This window comes from Microcebus murinus, chromosome 22, assembly GCF_040939455.1.
Source record: "Microcebus murinus isolate Inina chromosome 22, M.murinus_Inina_mat1.0, whole genome shotgun sequence".
NCBI lineage: Eukaryota > Metazoa > Chordata > Mammalia > Primates > Cheirogaleidae > Microcebus > Microcebus murinus.
This window is the reverse complement of record NC_134125.1, coordinates 5,728,246-5,746,959: the sequence shown is the minus strand read 5'-3', so window position 1 is coordinate 5,746,959 and position 18,714 is coordinate 5,728,246. Positions and strand designations below refer to the sequence as shown.

Below are 18,714 nucleotides of genomic sequence, written 5' to 3'. Positions count from 1 at the left end.
ATATATTAGTTGGCCAATTAATTTCTTTCTATTTATAGTAGAGACGGGGTCTCGCTCTTGCTCAGGCTGGTTTTGAACTCCTGACCTTGAGCAATCCGCCCGCCTCGGCCTCCCAGAGAGCTAGGATTACAGGCGTGAGCCACCTCGCCCGGCCAGATTACCTTTTTTAAAACGGAAATAATTTCAAAGTTTTAAGAACAGTTCAAAGAGCTCTGGTACACCCTTGTTGCTTCATCACTTGCTGGCTTGCTCTCTCTCTCTCTTCTTTTTTTTTTTGAGACAGAGTCTCACTCTGTTGCCTGGGCTAGAGTGCCGTGGCGTCAGCCTAGCTCACAGCAAACTCCAACTCCTGAGCTCAAGCAATCCTCCTGCCTCAGCCTCCTGAGTAGCTGGGACTACAGGAATGCACCACCATGCCTGGCTAATTTTTTCTATTAATTTCTTTCTGTTTTTAGTAGAGACGAGGTCTCGCTGTTGCTCAGGCTGGTCTCGAACTCCTGAGCTCAAACAATCCACCCGCCTCAGCCTCCCAGAGTGCTGGGATTAACAGGCTTGAGCCACCATGCCCGGCCTGTCTCTTTCTTTACATAAAATTATTTTGTATTTTGTGTGTGTGTGTGTGTGTGTGTGTGTGTGTGTGTGTGTATTTTTTTATGACCATTTAGGAGTAAGTTGCATACATTATGGCACTTTACTCCTAAATAGTTCAGTGTTTGTTTCTTGAGAATAAGAACATTCCCCTACACAGCAGCCGTTATCAACTCTGTTAAATTTAACAGTGATACAATACTTGTATTTATTGTCCATATTCCAATTTTGTCTTTTTACCTGATAATGTTCTTTATAGCATATTTTCCACTTAAGTATAAGATCCAGCCTAGCATCATGTATTACAGGAGACAGCAAACTACAGCCTGCAAGGCTGGTGGCCTGCTTGTCTGTTTTTGTATATAAAGTTTTATTGGAACACAGCCATGCCTGTTCACGTACACACTATCTCTGCCACAAGGGAAGAGGTGAATAGCTGCTGTGGAGATCATGTGGCCTGCAAAGCTGAAATATTTGCTGTTTGGCCATATAAGAAGAAATTTGCCAACTTCTGACATATTACATTTAGTAGTCATCTCTTTAGTCTTCTTTATTTTAATCTGAAAGTCTTTACTATAATCATCTCTTTTCATCTGAAGTCTTTACTATTCTAGCTGCAAAATGATGTCAGGGCCTGGCAATAAACTGCATTTCTCTTTGCAGTTCTCTGGATTATGGATATTTTCCCCTTTACTTCATGGAAAATCTTTGACACTATGTGCATAGATTTTTCTTCCATTTTCTTTTTGTATTTGTAGTGCCTAAAGGATACTGATTTTTGACTATAATGCCATATATTGCCTTCTGAGGCTCCCTCACAATATAAGATGAAAATTTTCTTCATTGTGAATTTTGTACCCAACTCATCACTGCTCTATTTTTAGTTCAGTTAGTTCTAAGCCCCAAATGTTACATTTATTCACTCAGTCATGGTTTACTTGTGATTAAAAAAAAAAAATAACAGAAAATTTGCAGAAAAAATAACAGAAAATCTTAACTATTTTTAACTGTATAGTTCAGTGGTATTAAGTATATTCACATTATTCCAAAACAGATCTGTGGAAGTTTTTCATCCTGCAAATCTGAAGCTCTACACCCATGAAACTAAATCCCCTTTTTCCTCCCCTAGTCCTCAGTGACTACCATTCTACTTCGAGTCTCTGTGAATATGACTACTAGAGATACCTCTAGTAGTAGAATTATACATTATTTGTCTTTTTGTAACTGGCTTATTTTCACTTAGCATAATGTCCTCCAGGTTCATCCATGTTGTCACTTGTGACAGGATTTCCTTCCTTTTTAAAGCCAAATATTCCATTGTATGTTGTTTATCCATTCATCTATTGTTGGACACTTGGGTTGCTTCCACCTCTTAGCTATCGTGAATAGTGCTGCTACAAACATGGTGTCTAAATATCTTTTCTAGACCCTGGTTTCAGTTCTTTTGAGTGTATACCTAGAAGTGGGATTGATTGATAGATGATGTGGTAATTCTATTTTTAATTTATTGGGGGACTTCCATACTGTTTTCCATAGCAGTTGTACCATTTTACAGTCCCATCAATGGTGTGCAAGGGTTTCATTTTCTCCATATCCTTGCTAATTAATAAGGTGAGGATTGGGAACTGACCATCGAGTTTGGCCACAGAGGTCACCTGTGACCTTTGTGAGAACAGTTGGTGGAGTTGGGGGTGAGAGCCTCTTGGTCCAGGAGAGCCTGGCAGGGGGGAATCTTCTGCAGTGATTTTCTTTAAAGGGGAGCAGAGAAATAGGATAGGAGTAAGAGGAAGTCAGTGATTTTGTTTTTAAGATGAGAGAGTATTGAGCCACAAGAGAGGAAAAACTGATGGTCGTGAGATAGAGTGGACTTTGGTTGGAGCAAGACTTTAAGTAGATAAGAGGGGCTGGCATCCAGTGAACACGTGGAGGGTTGGCCTCGGGTGGGCAGGGCCGGTCGGTGTCTGGAGGGAGAGTAGAGTAGTACCTGGGTGCAGGTGCAGGGGCTGATGGATTTGGTGGTGGGAGGATGAGGCAGCTGTCTTCCGGCTGCTTCTGGTTTGTTGGTGAGGCAGACAGTGAGTGAGATCCTTGGCTAAGAATGAGGAAAAGGGGGGGTGTTGGAGATGTGGAGTCAGGGATGAAAGAGGCTGGCGGGAGAGAAGGGAAGAGTTCTGTGCCCTGTGGAACCTGTTATAGTTGCTTTCCTTAAATTTCTAATAAAGGACATTAAAACCTAACACATTGAAATTATGTTACTATAAATAACTTTTCATGAAACATTTGTTCTTTCATAGTGTCTGTAATTGAATGTAGTGATAAATAAGCCTTCAGATACTTAATTCTGTTTCCAGAATTGTGAGGAATTTGCTTCTTTTGATGTTTTCTTCCCGTAGGTATTTAATTGTCGCCTGGTGGATATTGACCTGGCCTTGGGTTATTGCACTCTCTTACCCCAAAAAGATGTGTTTGAAAATCTCTGGAAGCTCATAGATAAAGCATGGCAGAATTATGACAAAATTCTGGTAAGCCCTAAGGAAGTACAGTTAGAAAACTTCTCTTGGATGTTGTTTGTTTTAAAACTTGCCTTTTGCGGGGATTTTGCTTGCAAGATGATTAAAATTTGGCCTTTCATTATAAAGGAAAGCCAGATGAAATTCATGGCATCATACAAAAAGCTGAATTCCCTAAATATTGTATAAGAAGTAATGACTCTCTGCCAGTCAGCCTGACTAGGTTGTGAAAAAGAATGAAAAAATTAAAAATGTTTAAAGAAAATAAAAAATATAAAAGAAAAGAATAAAAAAATTTAAAAAAAAAGTAATGACTGTGTATAAAGCAATATGTAACATTCTACACTGTTACCACAAAGATTATGATTTTTATTGTTGTGTTTCATCTAAAAGGTGTTAGGAGAACTTATTCTATTTGTGATTGAATGATAATTCTATTTTACTTTTTTAGGCAATATCTCTGGTGGGCTCTGAACTGGCCAGTCTCTACCAGGAAATAGAAATGGAACTTAAGTTCCATGAACTCAGTACTGATGCCCAGTGGGGTATTCGCCTTGGTAAACTTGGAGTGAGTGTTTGTGCTGCTATTATCAATTCTGATAATTACCCAGTTAGAAAATTTAAGATAAAGATCTCATTGTCCTTTACTTTGGGGAGGAGAATGTATATGTATTGATTCATAAATTTTGTATTATTATATACATTATGTAATATATATAATTTTATATTAATATAAAGTTATATTAAGTACACATATTGGTGCTTTCAAAGAAATAAGGATCTTTTTGCCTCATCTCCTTTTTTCTGCATTTTTGAGGAGTTTAAAAGGGGCCCGACATTTTCAGCTGCTTAGCTCTCTCATTTATGAGTATATGTCTAGTATCAGTTGACACTTATGCTATTTCAGGCCTAGCCTTTAGCCTCATACTTTTATTTTCTGCTGCTGTTATTTGGTTAAAGATAATATTAAAATATATATACAAGTATACTATTCTTCAAGAACTTCTATTAATAGTAGGGAAAAGGAAATGTCCCTTATTTTTGACTTTGCATCAGATCTAGGCTCTTTTAGTGAAAAAAGAAAAAGTAAAATTACTTAGCAAAAGAATAGACAAAAATGTTACAAAAGATGTAAAACATCTTATTTTATTTTCAAATAGTTGGCTTATCAGGAAGGTAACCACTGCAGAAATAGTATATGTTTTGAAACCTAATTTCTATAGTATTGGGACTGGTGTTCCGCTGACCTCAACCACCAAACTTCATGGATGAAGAGGCAACAGAGCGGCTAAGAGAGATTTTGGACCTACGTACATCTCAAATCTCAGAACGATGGTTGGGTTGGGTTGGGTATAAAAATAAAAGTTGGAGGAACTATAGAAGAATTTTCCTTTTAACCACAGGGTAGGCAGGGCACAGTGGCTCACACCTATAACCCTAGCACTTTGGGAGGCCAAAGCGGAAGGATGGCTTGAGGCCACTCTGGGCAACATAGTGAGATTGTATCTCTACAAAAAAATTCAAAAATTAGCCCAACGTGGTAGCACATATCTACAGGTGTAGCTACTCGAGAGGCTGAGGCAGGATTGCTTGAGCCCAGGAATTTGAGGTTGCAGTGAGCTGTGATGACGCCGCTGTACTCCAGCCAGGGCAAACAGAGCAAGACTCTCTCTCAAAAAAAAAAAAAAAAAAGATAGTAAAAGGGTAAGTCATAATGTTGCCCTTGTTTATAGAGTTTTATTTTGTTCTTTTTATTTCTAGATTTCCTTTCAACCAGTTTTCAGGCAACATTTTCTTGCCAAGAAAGACCTCATTAAAGCTCTTGTGGAAAATACAGATATGGACACAAGCCTCATTCTGGAATATTGCAGGTAATTCCTTAAACTTCAGTGGTATTTTTCTGTTAGCTTAACAAACTGGTAATCATTACTGTGAAAACACAGTAACAAAGGTGATTATTACATGGCCCACAGACCTCTGGTATTTTCTTTGCTCACCCCCAAACCGAGCAAATCCAAAGGTAGATTAAATTCTCTTATGGTATCACCTTTTTAATTCACTTTTAGTGTTTGTCAAACTTGCCTCATAGAAAGTATCACCTGGGGCACTTGATTAAAAACGCAGATTTCTGGGCCTCTCCTTGGCAGGCAGAGCTGACTGAGCAGGTCTGGACTGAGGCCTGGACTTCTCTGATCTTTAACAGGAGCTCTGGATGATTCCTGTGATCAGAAAACTTTGGAACTATCCTTTTGAGTAATTAAACTTCTAAATCAGATCAACTTAGCAAAATAATCTTAAATTAACAAATAATGAAAAGTATGACTTAGAATTCCTAATTTCCTATTAAAAACTTTGTAAGCAAATTAAAAAACCTAAATAATACAAAATGTGTTATTTATAGATTTAGCTGACTTTGATGATTAGGAATAAGTGATTTATAATTTACATCTCAGATGCTTCTATCTGTTAAATACGAGGACTCATTTGCTGGTTTCAAAGTGTTTTCATGCACATGATCTATTTAATTTTTATAGTTTGATTGCATATTAGTTCCAGTTGATACATGAGAAAACAAGCCCATCTTACATGACCTACTCAAGGTCAATTATTTAGTGACTGCTTCTAAAATACTAAGGGTGCTGTAACCTCCATCTGATTTGTAACAGAGCAATGGAATCTGAGTTACTGATAATAAAGTGGCTTAGTGCATTTCCTACACCAGGCAGACATCCAATTCTTTCTGCCTGTGGATAGTGGGGAAATAGAGTAATGACCCTGGCTGTCACCTTTCTGAGCCTACAAGTCAAGGACTATGAGCTGCCTGTAGCTCTAAGTAGCACTGACTTAAACTACTTTGAAATAACAAAATCATGCCATTCTTTGGTTTGGAGGAGAGCGAGGTGCACACACTCTCCTTTATTAACTTGCACTCCTGGCAGATGCTTGTGTGTTGTTTTATAGTACAGAACCTTTTTCTGAAATTTGAGTAGCCATAATGTCAGGTTCATTTCACAATCATTCTGATTACGTGGCACTGATGATTTGTATTTGTGTGATAGTGACACTTTTGCCTCAAGCAGTCTGTCTGAATAAATTTAGATGACCTTTAGAATATCACAGAATGACTTGAAAATGGCGGTACTTAAAGCTTTTCTTGATATTTTATATATTTTGTATAGCAAAGTAAACCATCATCATCTTATTAATAGGGCCTGAAAAGGCATTTCACTTGTCACTTTCTCTATACTAATCAGATTCCTAATTTTTAAATCCTTATTTTTTCTAACTCAGCTGGAACATATTAAAATCAAAGTTCTACATAATCCCAATGCTGAGAGAGAATCATAGTCAAAAAGTGTTTGGCTTGTCTTGTCCTTTTTTTTCACTATAAGTAGGCTAACATGCACTTTATAAAATTTGTTTCAAACAGAATTATAATTTATATACCATCTTGTAGCATGTCATTTGGTTAACAATATGTATTCCAAGGTTAGTGCACACAGACCTTTGTCATTTCTGTTGAAATCTCTGATATTCCTTTGTACGGATAAGGTTAAATTTCAGAGATGGGAGCATGCACCTGAGTATTTTGTCAGAAACTCTGCATGGAAATGCATGCATTTAGAAAGATGAGTGTGTGATTAAATGCATCTTTTAGCACATTTCAGTTGAACTGTGACGCAGCTCTTCAGCTGTTCATTGAAACACTGCTCCACAACACCAATGCCAGCCAAAGCCAGAGCATTGCAAGCCCGAAGTCTACAAAGCAGCAGCGGTCCAAGCTCCTGGCCAAAGCCCTCGAGATGGTTCCTTTACTGACAAGCACAAAAGATTTGGTCATCAGTCTCAGTGGAATACTACATAAGGTAGAGGAATGGTGAAACGAATGTATGGGCTCATCTCATACATCCCTCCCACCCTTAATTAGATATGTATAGTCACAAATTGGATGTATATGTTCTATATTTTTATAAACTTTTAATTTTGAAATAATTCTAGATCTCTGTATTTTGAATATAGTTTAATCCAATAATTTTCCTGCCTTTTTTTTAAATTGGGATAGAAATTCTTTTTTATTTTTTTTATTTTTATTTTTTGAGACAGAGTCTCGCTTTGTTGTCCAGGCTAGAGTGAGTGCCGTGGCATCAGCCTAGCTCACAGCAACCTCAAACTCCTGGGCTCAAGCAATCCTTCTGCCTCAGCCTTCCGAGTAGCTGGGACTACAGGCATGCGCCACCATGCCCGGCTAATTTTTTCTATATATATTAGTTGGCCAATTAATTTCTTTCTATTTATAGTAGAGACGGGGGTCTTGCTCTTGCTCAGGCTGGTTTCGAACTCCTGACCTCGAGCAATCCGCCCACCTCGGCCTCTCAGAGTGCTAGAATTACAGGCGTGAGCCACTGCGCCCGGCCAGCAATTCTTTTTTAAACAACAGGAATTTATTTGCTTGTGGTTCTGCAGGCTGTAAATTCAAGCTCAATGTGCCAGCAGTGTTGGTTTCCTCTGACACTTCTCTCCTTGGCTTTCAGATGGCTGCCCTCTGGCTGCCTCTTCATGTGATTGTCCCTCCATGCATGTCTATCCTTTGTGTCCTAGACACAGCAACATAGCATTTTTTCCCCAGATTTTTGAAAATAGCACACATTCTTGAAAAAAAAAATCATACTAGAGAGAAAGGAATAAATCAAAAAGGGAGATTCCCTCTAACCCCATTCCCTAGCAATAGAAATGTTAATAGTTTGGTGTAGGGACTCTCCTATCCTAAAAGTACTATTCTGTTACCCTCTTTTTTCACTTGACATATTCTCATTGCATGTCAGTACATATACATCTATCTCATTTTTTGACAGATGCAGGTTTATTATTTCACTGTTGATAAAATATACTGTATTTAATTTATGGATGGACATTTAAATTGTTTATAGTTTTTTTTAATTTAAAAAAATTTTTTTGAGAAGGGGTGCTACTATGTTTCCCAGGCTGGTCTTGAACTCCTGGGTGCAAGCAGTCCTCCTGCCTCAGCCTCCCGAGTCTCTGGGACTGTAACTGTGTGCCACTGCACCCTAAATTTTATTATTATAAATTGTTACAATGAGTATATTCACACATACATTTTCATACTCTTGTTTGGTTATCTTCGTAGGAGATCTGAGAATTAGAATTTTTAGGTCAAGGGATAGTTTAATGGGAGAATGTAGACAGATGGCAAGAGAAATAACGTTGTAAGACTGCAAGAAATATTTCAGTTTTATATTTTGACTGTAATTCAGCCAAAAATTGTATAGACTTGCTCAAATTTTCTAAGTACAGTAGTTCATCTTCCTGCTTTGTTCAATGTTGTTTTCATGTGACTTTAGTTGGCATTTAAAAAAGATAGAAAAAAATTAATGGTCTGTGGGCAGAAACAAAGAGCAAAGAGAATACTTCCTTTTTACAAGTATATACAGATGCACCCCATTAACTTTTGTATTTCAGTATATAGGTAGAGCTAAAACAGAATCCTTCGAGAAACTTTTGCTTGGAGGCCTCGATTTTAGTTGTGTCATTTCCAAGAAAAAGTCAATTTCTTCTTATTCTAATTTTCCCATCATAAGTAGAAGAAATAGAACTTTAATTCTGAAATTTTATAAAATTATGAAATTTTGACCATATGTTTATTCTTTTTATGTTTTTAGTATTTTAAGAGCATCTTTCTTTATTAAAACAACATTGCGGCCGGGCGCGGTGGCTCATGCCTGTAATCCTAGCACTCTGGGAGGCCGAGGCGGGCGGATTGTTCAAGGTCGGGAGTTCGAAACCAGCCTGAGCGAGACCCCGTCTCTACTAAAAAGAGAAAGAAATTAATTGACCAACTAAAAGTATATATACAAAAAAATAGCCGGGCATGGTGGTGCATGCCTGTAGTCCCAGCTACTCGGGAGGCTGAGGCAGGAGGATCGCTTGAGCCCAGGAGTTTGAGGTTGCTGTCAGCTAGGCTGATGCCACGGCACTCACTCTAGCTTGGGCAACAAAAGTGAGACTCTGTCTCAAAAAAAAAACAAACAAAAAAAACAACATTGCTTTGTATGACTTCTTTTTAATAGCTTTTGAGATATTTTTAAGCATATCTGTTTATCCTAACAGAGGTAATTAATTTTAGAAGTTAGAAAATTTTAGCTAACTTTGGAAAGAATAATGGATCTAATGTAACACGGTAGTGCACTGAGATTTTATATTTGTGACCTCTACTGATGAACGTAATTGGCGATACCTTCTCAAGGGTGGATGTATTTTGTTTTTGTGCAGTTGGATCCCTATGACTACGAAATGATCGAAGTTGTCCTGAAAGTTATAGAAAGAGCCGATGAAAAGATAACCAATATTAATATTAATCAGGTAAAACAAATATGTTAAAGATTTAAAAATCATCTTCACGCTTTTATTTGGATCATAAATCATATGACAGTTGTCCAGTGTCTTTCTGGATTATACTTTGAGCTATCTTTAAACTGGTCACTTTATTGTAGATCTTTTTTCTTTAAAAGGAACACAAAAGTAAAAAGATTTTTATGCTGTCCATGTTTGTCACTTATTTCCATCCTATTTTTGCTGTATTGAGGTGATTTAAACCACTTCTTCTGCTATCCAAAAGCAGGAAGTTGCTAGAGGACTAACTGTGAAGAGTTAAGGCAATATTATTTGTCATCTAGCAAGACAAAAGAACATGGGGCTCAGAGGTAGATTCAGCTTTGTGTATTAATGGGTAGATCCAGTACAAAGTCCTGGATAAAGCGTTTTCCTCCCAGATTTTTGAAAATAACACATAACTCTTCAAAAAAATTCTATCTCAGTGCTTTCATTAACTTTTTAATCATTTCTGAATTTTGGTCATAATAGCTTTAATGTTTTTAATTGGATTTTAGAAATTAAAAGAAAATGAATTGACTCAAAAAGTTATATAAGCCCCCAAGTTTAAAATATAAACATAAGAGGGATAAGGGATATAGAGAATTAATTTTAGATCTGCCTTCTCTCATTTTAATGAAACCAAGTATTTTTTTGAAGTATATCTTAAACTATTTGAAGAACATGTAGAGAACTACCCAACTCTCATTTACAAAACATCCTACCAACAACAGTGTAGCATTGGTTTACGAAAGAGAAGACTAGAAAATGTTGTAATCATCTTTATGAAAACAAGAGTGTGTCAGAAATGGAAACCTTTGATGGTGTAGAGTTAGAAGAGTTTTAAACAGCCTAGGATTGGGTAACTCTCACAGGAAAATATTTTTTTATTTTAATATAGGCATTGAATGTTCTGAAACATTTGAAGTCATACAGAAGAATTTCTCCTCCTGTGGACCTAGAATATCAGTATATGTTGGAACATGTAATAACTTTGCCATCAGCGGCCCAAACTAGACTGCCTTTTCACCTGATATTCTTTGGCACAGCACAGAACTTCTGGAAAATTCTCTGTATGTTCATTAACTTTTAATGAATTTTACTGAATAGTGAAAATTTTTTTTTCGTAAGCAAATCATACTCTCCTTGTTTTCTTTCCAGCTACAGAACTCAGTGAAGAATCCTTTCCGACATTGCTCTTAATTTCTAAATTAATGAAGGTAATGGGTTAAAACTTGGTATGACATTTTTTTATCCTATAATTAATTCCAACCCTATGTAAAAGATTGTTATGCTACTTTCATGTAGAGCCTTAAAGGTGAAAATACGAATCAGCCATAATTTTCCTTTCCTTTGAAGTTCTCCCTGGACACACTGTACGTGTCTACGGCCAAACACGTTTTTGAAAAAAAGCTGAAGCCAAAGCTCCTGAAGTTAACACAAGCGAAATCCTCAACATCAATTAACAAGGAAATAACTAAGATCACTCAAACCATCGAGTCCTACTTACTATCCATAGTCAACCCCGAGTGGGCCGTAGCGATTGCCATCAGCCTTGCCCAGGATATCCCTGAAGGTAAAGATTTTTTTCCTTTAAAACTGTTGTTTAAAAAAAGTATTCCTTTTATGTCTTTAAAGAGGAGCAATATGAGAGTTTTATGTGCTGAGAGTTTTAGAGTGTATGTGCTGGCTCTCTTCACTCATGGCACTGCTGAGTGCTAAAACCCGTAAGTAAAGTCAGCAGGGTCCTTGCGGTGTGTTTGGGGTACGGGGATACGGGCACTAGCCAACTTGGTGGTAGGAATGTGAACTGCTGTGTACTTTCTAACACCCGATCACGCTTTCAGTGATGAATCCTTGGATAGTCTCGCGTACCCAAACACACAAGCACAGGCGCTTATTGCCATGTTTTCAGTTGTAACACAAGTTTTACAATAACTTTTTTTTTTAAAAATGCTCATCGAGGCCGGGCGCTGTGGCTCACGCCTGTAATCCTAGCTCTTGGGAGGCCGAGGCGGGCGGATTGCTCAAGGTCAGGAGTTCAAAACCAGCCTGAGCAAGAGCGAGACCCCGTCTCTACTATAAATAGAAAGAAATCAATTGGCCAACTGATATATATATAAAAAATTAGCCGGGCATGGTGGCACATGCCTGTAGTCCCAGCTACCAGGGAGGCTGAGGCAGAAGGATCACTCGAGCCCAGGAGTTTGAGGTTGCTGTGAGCTAGGCTGACGCCACGGCACTCACTCTAGCCTGGGCAACAAAGCGAGACTCTGTCTCAAAAAAAAAAAAAAAAAAAAATGCTCATCGATCAGGAACTAGTTAAAAAAAATAGGGGGCTGGGTGTGGTGGCTCACGCCTGTAATCCTAGCACTCTGGGAGGCCGAGGCGGGCGGATTGCTTGAGGTCAGGAGTTCGAAACCAGCCTGAGCAAGAGCGAGACCCTGTCTATACCATAAATAGAAAGAAATTAATTGGCCAACTAATATATATAGAAAAAATTAGCCGGGCATGGTGGCGCATGCCTGTAGTCCCAGCTACTTGGGAGGCTGAGGCAGGAGGATCGCTTGAGCCCAGGAGTTTGAGGTTGCTGTGAGCTAGGCTGACGCCACGGCACTCACTCTAGCCTGGGCAACAAAGCGAGACTCTGTGTCAAAAAAAAAATAGGGCATATTCATAGAATGGAATAATATATAGCTGATTTGGAAAGATATCCAAGATATAAAGTGAGAACAGCAAATTGTATTAGCGTATGTATGGTCTCATCCCATTTGGGTTAAAATGGGCATGTATACCTGCGTGCCCACAGATGCACAGGAAACTTCTAGAAGGAATATAAGAATCTAAGGAATGGAAGCTAATGAGAGCCTCTAAGGACTTTTACTCTCTACTTTGTGTCATTCTGTCCTATTTACTTATTTTTTTTTTTACTCTGAGTATGCATTTTTATAATTCAAAAAAACTTACCAATTTGGCCAAAATATATTTTTTAAAGGATAATTAAGATTGCTTATAAATCTTTTCTTTAACTTTTTAGGTTCCTTCAAGATGTCTGCTTTGAAATTCTGCCTTTATTTAGCCGAAAGATGGCTAGAGAACATCCCATCACAGGTGTGTCTGGTTTGTTTTGTTTATTTTAATTTCAGAATATTACAGGGGTACAAATGTTTTGGTTACATGTATTGCTTTTATACAGATTGAGTCAATGTTATCAGTGTGTCTATTACCCAGATAATGTGCATTGTACCTGTTAGGTGTGAATTTACTCAACCCCACCTCCCACCTGCTTGATTTCCGTTGAGTTTTACTTCCATACATGTGTATAAGTGTTGATCGATTAGTTCTAGTTTAATAGTGAATATATGTGGTTGTTTTTCCATTCTTGCGATACTCCACTTGGAAGAATGGTCTCCACTTCGTTTTTTTGTTTTTTTGTTTCGAGACAGAGTCTCACCCTGTTGCCTAGGCACAATCTCAGCTCACTGCAACCATAAACTGGCCTCAAGCAATCCTCCTGCCTTAACCTCTGAGTAGCTGGGACTACAGGCATGCGCCACCACACCTGGCTAGTTTTCTTATATTTTGTAGAAATGGGGTCTCATTGTATTGCCCAGGCTGGTGTCGAACTCCTGGCCTCAAGCGTCTCCCGCTGTGGCCTCCCAGAGTGCTGGGATTACAGGTGTGAGCCCCCGTGCCCAGCCTAAGTGTGTCTGAACTATGAGATTAAAGGTTCCTCTTTCTTCTGAACTAAGCTGTGCTTGCGTAGCCTGCCTTCTCATCCTGCCCTGGTGCCTCGGATGGAGAAAGAAGACCACGACTTTGTGTAGATGCTTAAGGACGTAACTAAGGAAGAGTAGGACCATGCTTGATAAAGTTGGATTCTTAGTCTCAAATGAGATTTATAAAATAAGATTTTCTTTTTGCTTGGAATTTTTCAAAAGGATGAAAAGCGTGAAAAAGCTGAGGCTTTGTTGAAGAAGCTCCACATCCAGTACCGGCGATCGGGCACGGAAGCTGTGCTCATAGCCCACAAGTTGAACACGGAGGAATATTTAAGAGTGATAGGAAAGCCAGCGCATCTCATTGTCAGTCTCTATGAACATCCCAGCATCAATCAAAGAATTCAGAATGCATCTGGCAAAGATTATCCCGGTGAGGACAAAACTCTTGATTTTTTTTGTTGTTGTTGTTCAAGAACTATCATTTTGATACTCAGTTTGCTTATATTGACCACTTGAGTTATTCTTTTTTAAAAAATTCTTTATCTTGAATATCTTAGATATTCACGCAGCAGCTAAAGAAATAGCCGAAGTCAATGAAATTAATTTGGAAAAAGTCTGGGACATGTTGTTGGAGAAATGGCTGTGCCCTTCAGCAAAGCCTGGGGAAGTGAGTAGTCTCAGCCAAGGACACCTGCTGTTGAGTACAAGCCAAGGGCTTCTTCTGGGAGGGTGAATATTTGTCCTACACAATTCAACCTTAGGTTTTTAATTAGTAGGTTTTTTTTTGTTGTTTTTTTTTGAGACAGAGTCTCGCTTTGTTGTCCAGGCTAGAGTGAGTGCCGTGGCGTCAGCCTAGCTCACAGCAACCTCAAACTCCTGGGCTCGAGTGATCCTTCTGCCTCAGCCTCCCGAGTAGCTGGGACTACAGGCATGTGCCACCATGCCCGGCTAATTTTTTATATATATATCAGTTGGCCAATTAATTTCTTTCTATTTATAGTAGAGACGGGGTCTCGCTCTTGCTCAGGCTGGTTTTGAACTCCTGACCTTGAGCAATCCGCCCGCCTCGGCCTCCCAAGAGCTAGGATTACAGGCGTGAGCCACAGCGCCCGGCCTAATTAGTAGGTTTTTATATCACTTGGTATTTGATTCAACAAGTATTTTTTAAGTGTTTACCAAGAGCAAGGACTGTGCTTCAATGGGAACAGAGGAGTTAGAAGCATGTCTAGGCCACATAGAATCTGTGGTTGACTCTTCAAAACCAGCATTTACAGATGTTTTAACTTATACATAAGTTCAAAGTACAAACTAAAACTTCCTTGAGGCCAGCGACTACATCTGTGTACAGAATCTAGCACACAGTCCTCTGTAAGTCCCAATAAATATATACTAAATTAATGAATGACTCATTTAAAATTCACAGAGTCCTTTCCTTTTAAAAATTATCCAATGAGTGTAAGCTCCAGGAGGACAGGAATACTTGTTTTGTTTACCCATGCACTTAGAATCGTGCCCATCACGTACTAAGTGCTCAGTAAATGTTAAGTGAATGAATGTGAGTAAACCCATCACTTAAGCAAAATTCTTTTCATAATTATATACATTGTAATTTTTCTATGTAAACATAATGTTGTATATTGGGTCTTTCATCTAATAGATTTTCATAAGATGAAAGTTTTTACAGTCAAACTTTCTTTAGTTTTTGACCTTTTTTCCTACTTTTTCAAAGAATCCATCAGAATTGTTTGAACTTCAAGAAGATGAAGCACTACGAAGGTACTCATTTCCTTTACTTACATTCGCTTATGTCTTGATGCCTAATAGATACCTTACCAATACATTTTTCAGAGGTTGTTTGTTAAAAGACCTTTTTAATATAACTTGGGTCAGAGTCTCTGAGAAAAACCAATTCATTGATATATGGCTATGAGTATCTCCAGTGGAAAAAATCAGAGACAGCCAAGATCTAGAATTTCTGACCCCCTGGTGAGCTCCCACGAATATTGAGGGTTCCTAGAACATCTTCAGCAGATAGTGTATCCTAAGCAGAGGAAAACTCTTTTATTAGCTAGGACTTTGGCCCTGGGCCCCTACATGTTCTCTCACCATGGTAAGCTGGCATGGTTCATATATGGACCACCGAATTCCCTCTATCCTTGTAACCTATGGCTGAGACCAAGAAATGTACGCTGATTTTATCTATTGTGTTGTCTGATTGGTCATGGCTTGTTCTCTTGAAAAGACTGTATCTGGGCCCAAATCAGAAAGAATGTGGCAATCCATGAGTGTTGCTTGGCGTAGGCACGGAGAGGGTGTGGTGGCACACATGCCAGCTTCTTGCCATTCCTGGCCCAGAGCAAAAGTAGGTCAAGAGGCCTGGGAGGCCAAGATCCTATATCCTACCTCATCCCTGAGAGCTGATAGTGAGAAAAGACAAATCCAGGGAGAGCGTTTCTCCCAGTTTGGAGCAGAGCTGGCCTAACCATGCACTCCATGCCCTCCTTCCCTCTGGGCCCCACCCCTGGCCTTGCTTAGTATTTTAAAAGCCGGTGTACCTTTGTTTAGTAAGCGGTAGCTCCTAGAGTGTCTAACTGAATCAGCCACATGGAAAGTCTTAGAGGGAAGCAATTCAAAGAAAGGAGGAAAAAAGAAAATCCTAAAAGTTCATGACTTTCAAGCAAAGTTCATAACTTCCTGCCTTTTTCCACTGAAAGCTCCACTCCACCTTACCCCTACCCCTCTCTATCTGGCCCTTTCCTGGGAGAGGCCAGCCTGCCCTAGAGGTTGACTCTAGAGATTGAAACATGTCACTTACAAGGTCTTGGGTACTACACACAGAATTTCCCTTGCGAAGTATTCAAAGAACTTTACAGCTACCATTTGTATTAATTTCTTCAATAGAAATATTGCTCTTTTATAGATGAGGAAGCTGAGGCCTGGTTTTATTGTATATATTTTCCTCGTTAGCCATGAAGAAACTCAAGAAAAGATTAAACCTCCTTTAAAGGGGAAGCAAAAATGTCATTGACCCATAATCCTTCTTGCCTACATTTGGGATGTCTAATGACTTTCTGTGGATAGAAACATAAGTCTGTTGTTTTGGTAATCTATCACTAAATTAAATAAATGTAATTATATTTTTTCCCAGAGTGCAGTATCTCCTCCTGTCTCGTCCGATGGATTACAGTTCAAGAATGCTCTTTGTGTTTGCAACGTCAGCGACAACTGTAAGGCTAGAAACTTAATCACAACTCATCTGTGCACCTCAGCTTAACACTCTTTCCCGTGTGTCTACCAGGCTTGATTGCATGAACAGCTGATTCAGGATGCTCATGTACATACTTATTTAGAGTGCATCTAGGATGTGGGGGCAATCTGGCTGCAATAGCTGTCACCCCATTGATCGCCAGGGTTGATTTGGCTGATCTGGCTGGCTAGGCAGGCATCCCCTTCCTCCCTCCACGTTCCATCTGCGTCCCTCCCAAAGCTGTGCGCTCGGTCGAAGAGGACAATCTTCCCCAATAGAGGAGGATCATTCTTCGGTCAAGGGTATATGAGTAGCTGTGCTCCCTCCTAGAACCTCCAAACAAGCTCTCAAAGTGTATCTAATGTCATAAACAAGGATTGTGCTGTCCACCGTGCTCCATTTAGTGCTGGCCTCAGTAACATCTGCTCAGCAAACTGCAGATGTTACCGTTCCCACAGGTTATCTGTATTCATTGTTATTAACTCCCTGGTCAGTCGACATTCCTGATACCAGGGGGCTAAGAGAACTGGCCACAAGAAAAGCCTCCCTGTGGCCTCACGGCCTGGCACACTCAGCTGCCTGCTCTGGTCAGGGCACCCTCTCTGCCCATCAGACTCTAGCTAGACTGAACTCCCCTTCCTGGAAGGCAGTATGACCCCTGGCTTCCAGCGTTTGCACATAGAAACATCCTCTGAGGCAGCTGGAGCAGAGGGAGAGGAAGAGTGTGGTGCCCACAGGCAAGTGGTTCTTGCAGAAAAGGAAGAAAAGGGGGAAGTCAGATGCTGGCTGTAAGTCCGTGACAGGAAGGAAAGATAATCCCTTTTTGTCTTTGCATATGAATCTGTCGTTGAGTCACTCTTTCAAATAAAAATGGTATCCGTGTGATGCCATGGCTAGTGCAGCTCATAGCTCAGCTGTCTAAGTACTTTGGCTTGCAGTATGTTTTGTGTATTTCCCACTTTACCACATAGAATATTAATGAGTACATTTGAATTAATTGATATTAACATATATTTGGCCAGGAACAGTGGCTCACACCTGTAATCCTAGCACTCTGGGAGGTCGAGGCAGGAGAATTGCTTGAAGCCAGGAGTTTGAGACCAGCTTGAGCAAGAGTGAGACCCCAACTCTACCATAAATAGAAAAATTAGCCAGTCGTGATGGTGCACACCTATAGTCCCAGCTACTTGGGAGGCTGAGGCAGGAGGATGGTCTAAGCCCAGGAGGTGGAGGTTGCAGTGAGCTATGATGATGACACTGCACTCTAGCCTGGGTGACAGAGCAAGATCCTGTCTCAAAAAAAAAAAAAAATTAATATGTATTTGAATGTGAATTCATATTTATATGATATAGTCATCTCTTGCTATCTGTGTGAGATTAGCTCCAGGACCACCACAGATACCAAAACCGAAGAATGCTCAAGTCCTTTATATAGAATGGCATAAAATTTGTGTATAATTTATACATATCCTCCCATATACTTTAAATTATCTCCAAATTACTTATAATACTTAATACAATGCCTACACCTTCCTTCATCCAAGTGGATTCAGTGTAGCACTTGCAGTGTGGCAAATTCAAGTTTTGCTTTTTGGAACTTTGTGGAATTTGCCCCCCTCCCCCCACCCTGAATATTTTTGATCTGCCGTTGCCATTAATCAAATCACAAATGTGGAACCCATGGATACAAAGGGCAGACTGTATATCCAAAATTTGAGTTTTTTTTTTTTTTTTTTGAGACGGTCTCACTTTGTTGCCCAGGCTAGAGTGCCGTGGCATCAGCCTAGCTCACAGCAACCTCAAACTCCACGTCTCAAGAGATCCTTCTGCCTCAGCCTCCCAAGTAGCTGGTACTACAGGCACATGCCGCTATGCCCGCTAATTTTTTCTATATATTTTTACTTGGCCAATTAATTTCTTTCTATTTTTAGTAGAGACAGGGTCTCGCTCTTGCTCAGGCTGGTTTCAAACTCCTGACCTTGAGCGATCTGCTGGCCTAGGCCTCCCAGAGTGCTAGGATTACAGGCGTGAGCCATTGTGCCTGGCCCAAAATTTGAGTTTCAATAAAATTATTTTTTACTGCTTCATCAAGAACATTTTTAAGTGAAAGTCTTTGGTTTTAATACTGCCAATGCATGCCTATGTGTACAGTGGCTACTGTGAGAGTTAGGGGCTCCTGCCTTGATTCTGCTACCAAGTTTTCCCACCATTGCTTTTGCACCCTCAGTGCAAATATCAGCATCATGTAAAAGACAAACAG

At 39.5% G+C, this 18,714-nt stretch overlaps 1 protein-coding gene across 1 annotated transcript in view; it reads left to right on the top strand.

Moving 5' to 3' along the window:
• The window catches only part of KNTC1 (kinetochore associated 1), a 74,160-nt gene that overhangs the window by 44,756 nt on the left and 10,690 nt on the right, over positions 1-18,714 (top strand). The window contains exons 41-53 of the mRNA XM_075996514.1: positions 2,982-3,110; positions 3,550-3,666; positions 4,860-4,969; positions 6,757-6,964; positions 9,387-9,476; positions 10,387-10,558; positions 10,647-10,705; positions 10,845-11,061; positions 12,523-12,596; positions 13,427-13,637; positions 13,765-13,874; positions 14,937-14,983; positions 16,356-16,434. Of these exons, the coding sequence (XP_075852629.1) occupies positions 2,982-3,110; positions 3,550-3,666; positions 4,860-4,969; positions 6,757-6,964; positions 9,387-9,476; positions 10,387-10,558; positions 10,647-10,705; positions 10,845-11,061; positions 12,523-12,596; positions 13,427-13,637; positions 13,765-13,874; positions 14,937-14,983; positions 16,356-16,434 (1,623 nt within the window). The remainder of the gene's footprint in view (positions 1-2,981; positions 3,111-3,549; positions 3,667-4,859; positions 4,970-6,756; positions 6,965-9,386; positions 9,477-10,386; positions 10,559-10,646; positions 10,706-10,844; positions 11,062-12,522; positions 12,597-13,426; positions 13,638-13,764; positions 13,875-14,936; positions 14,984-16,355; positions 16,435-18,714) is intronic.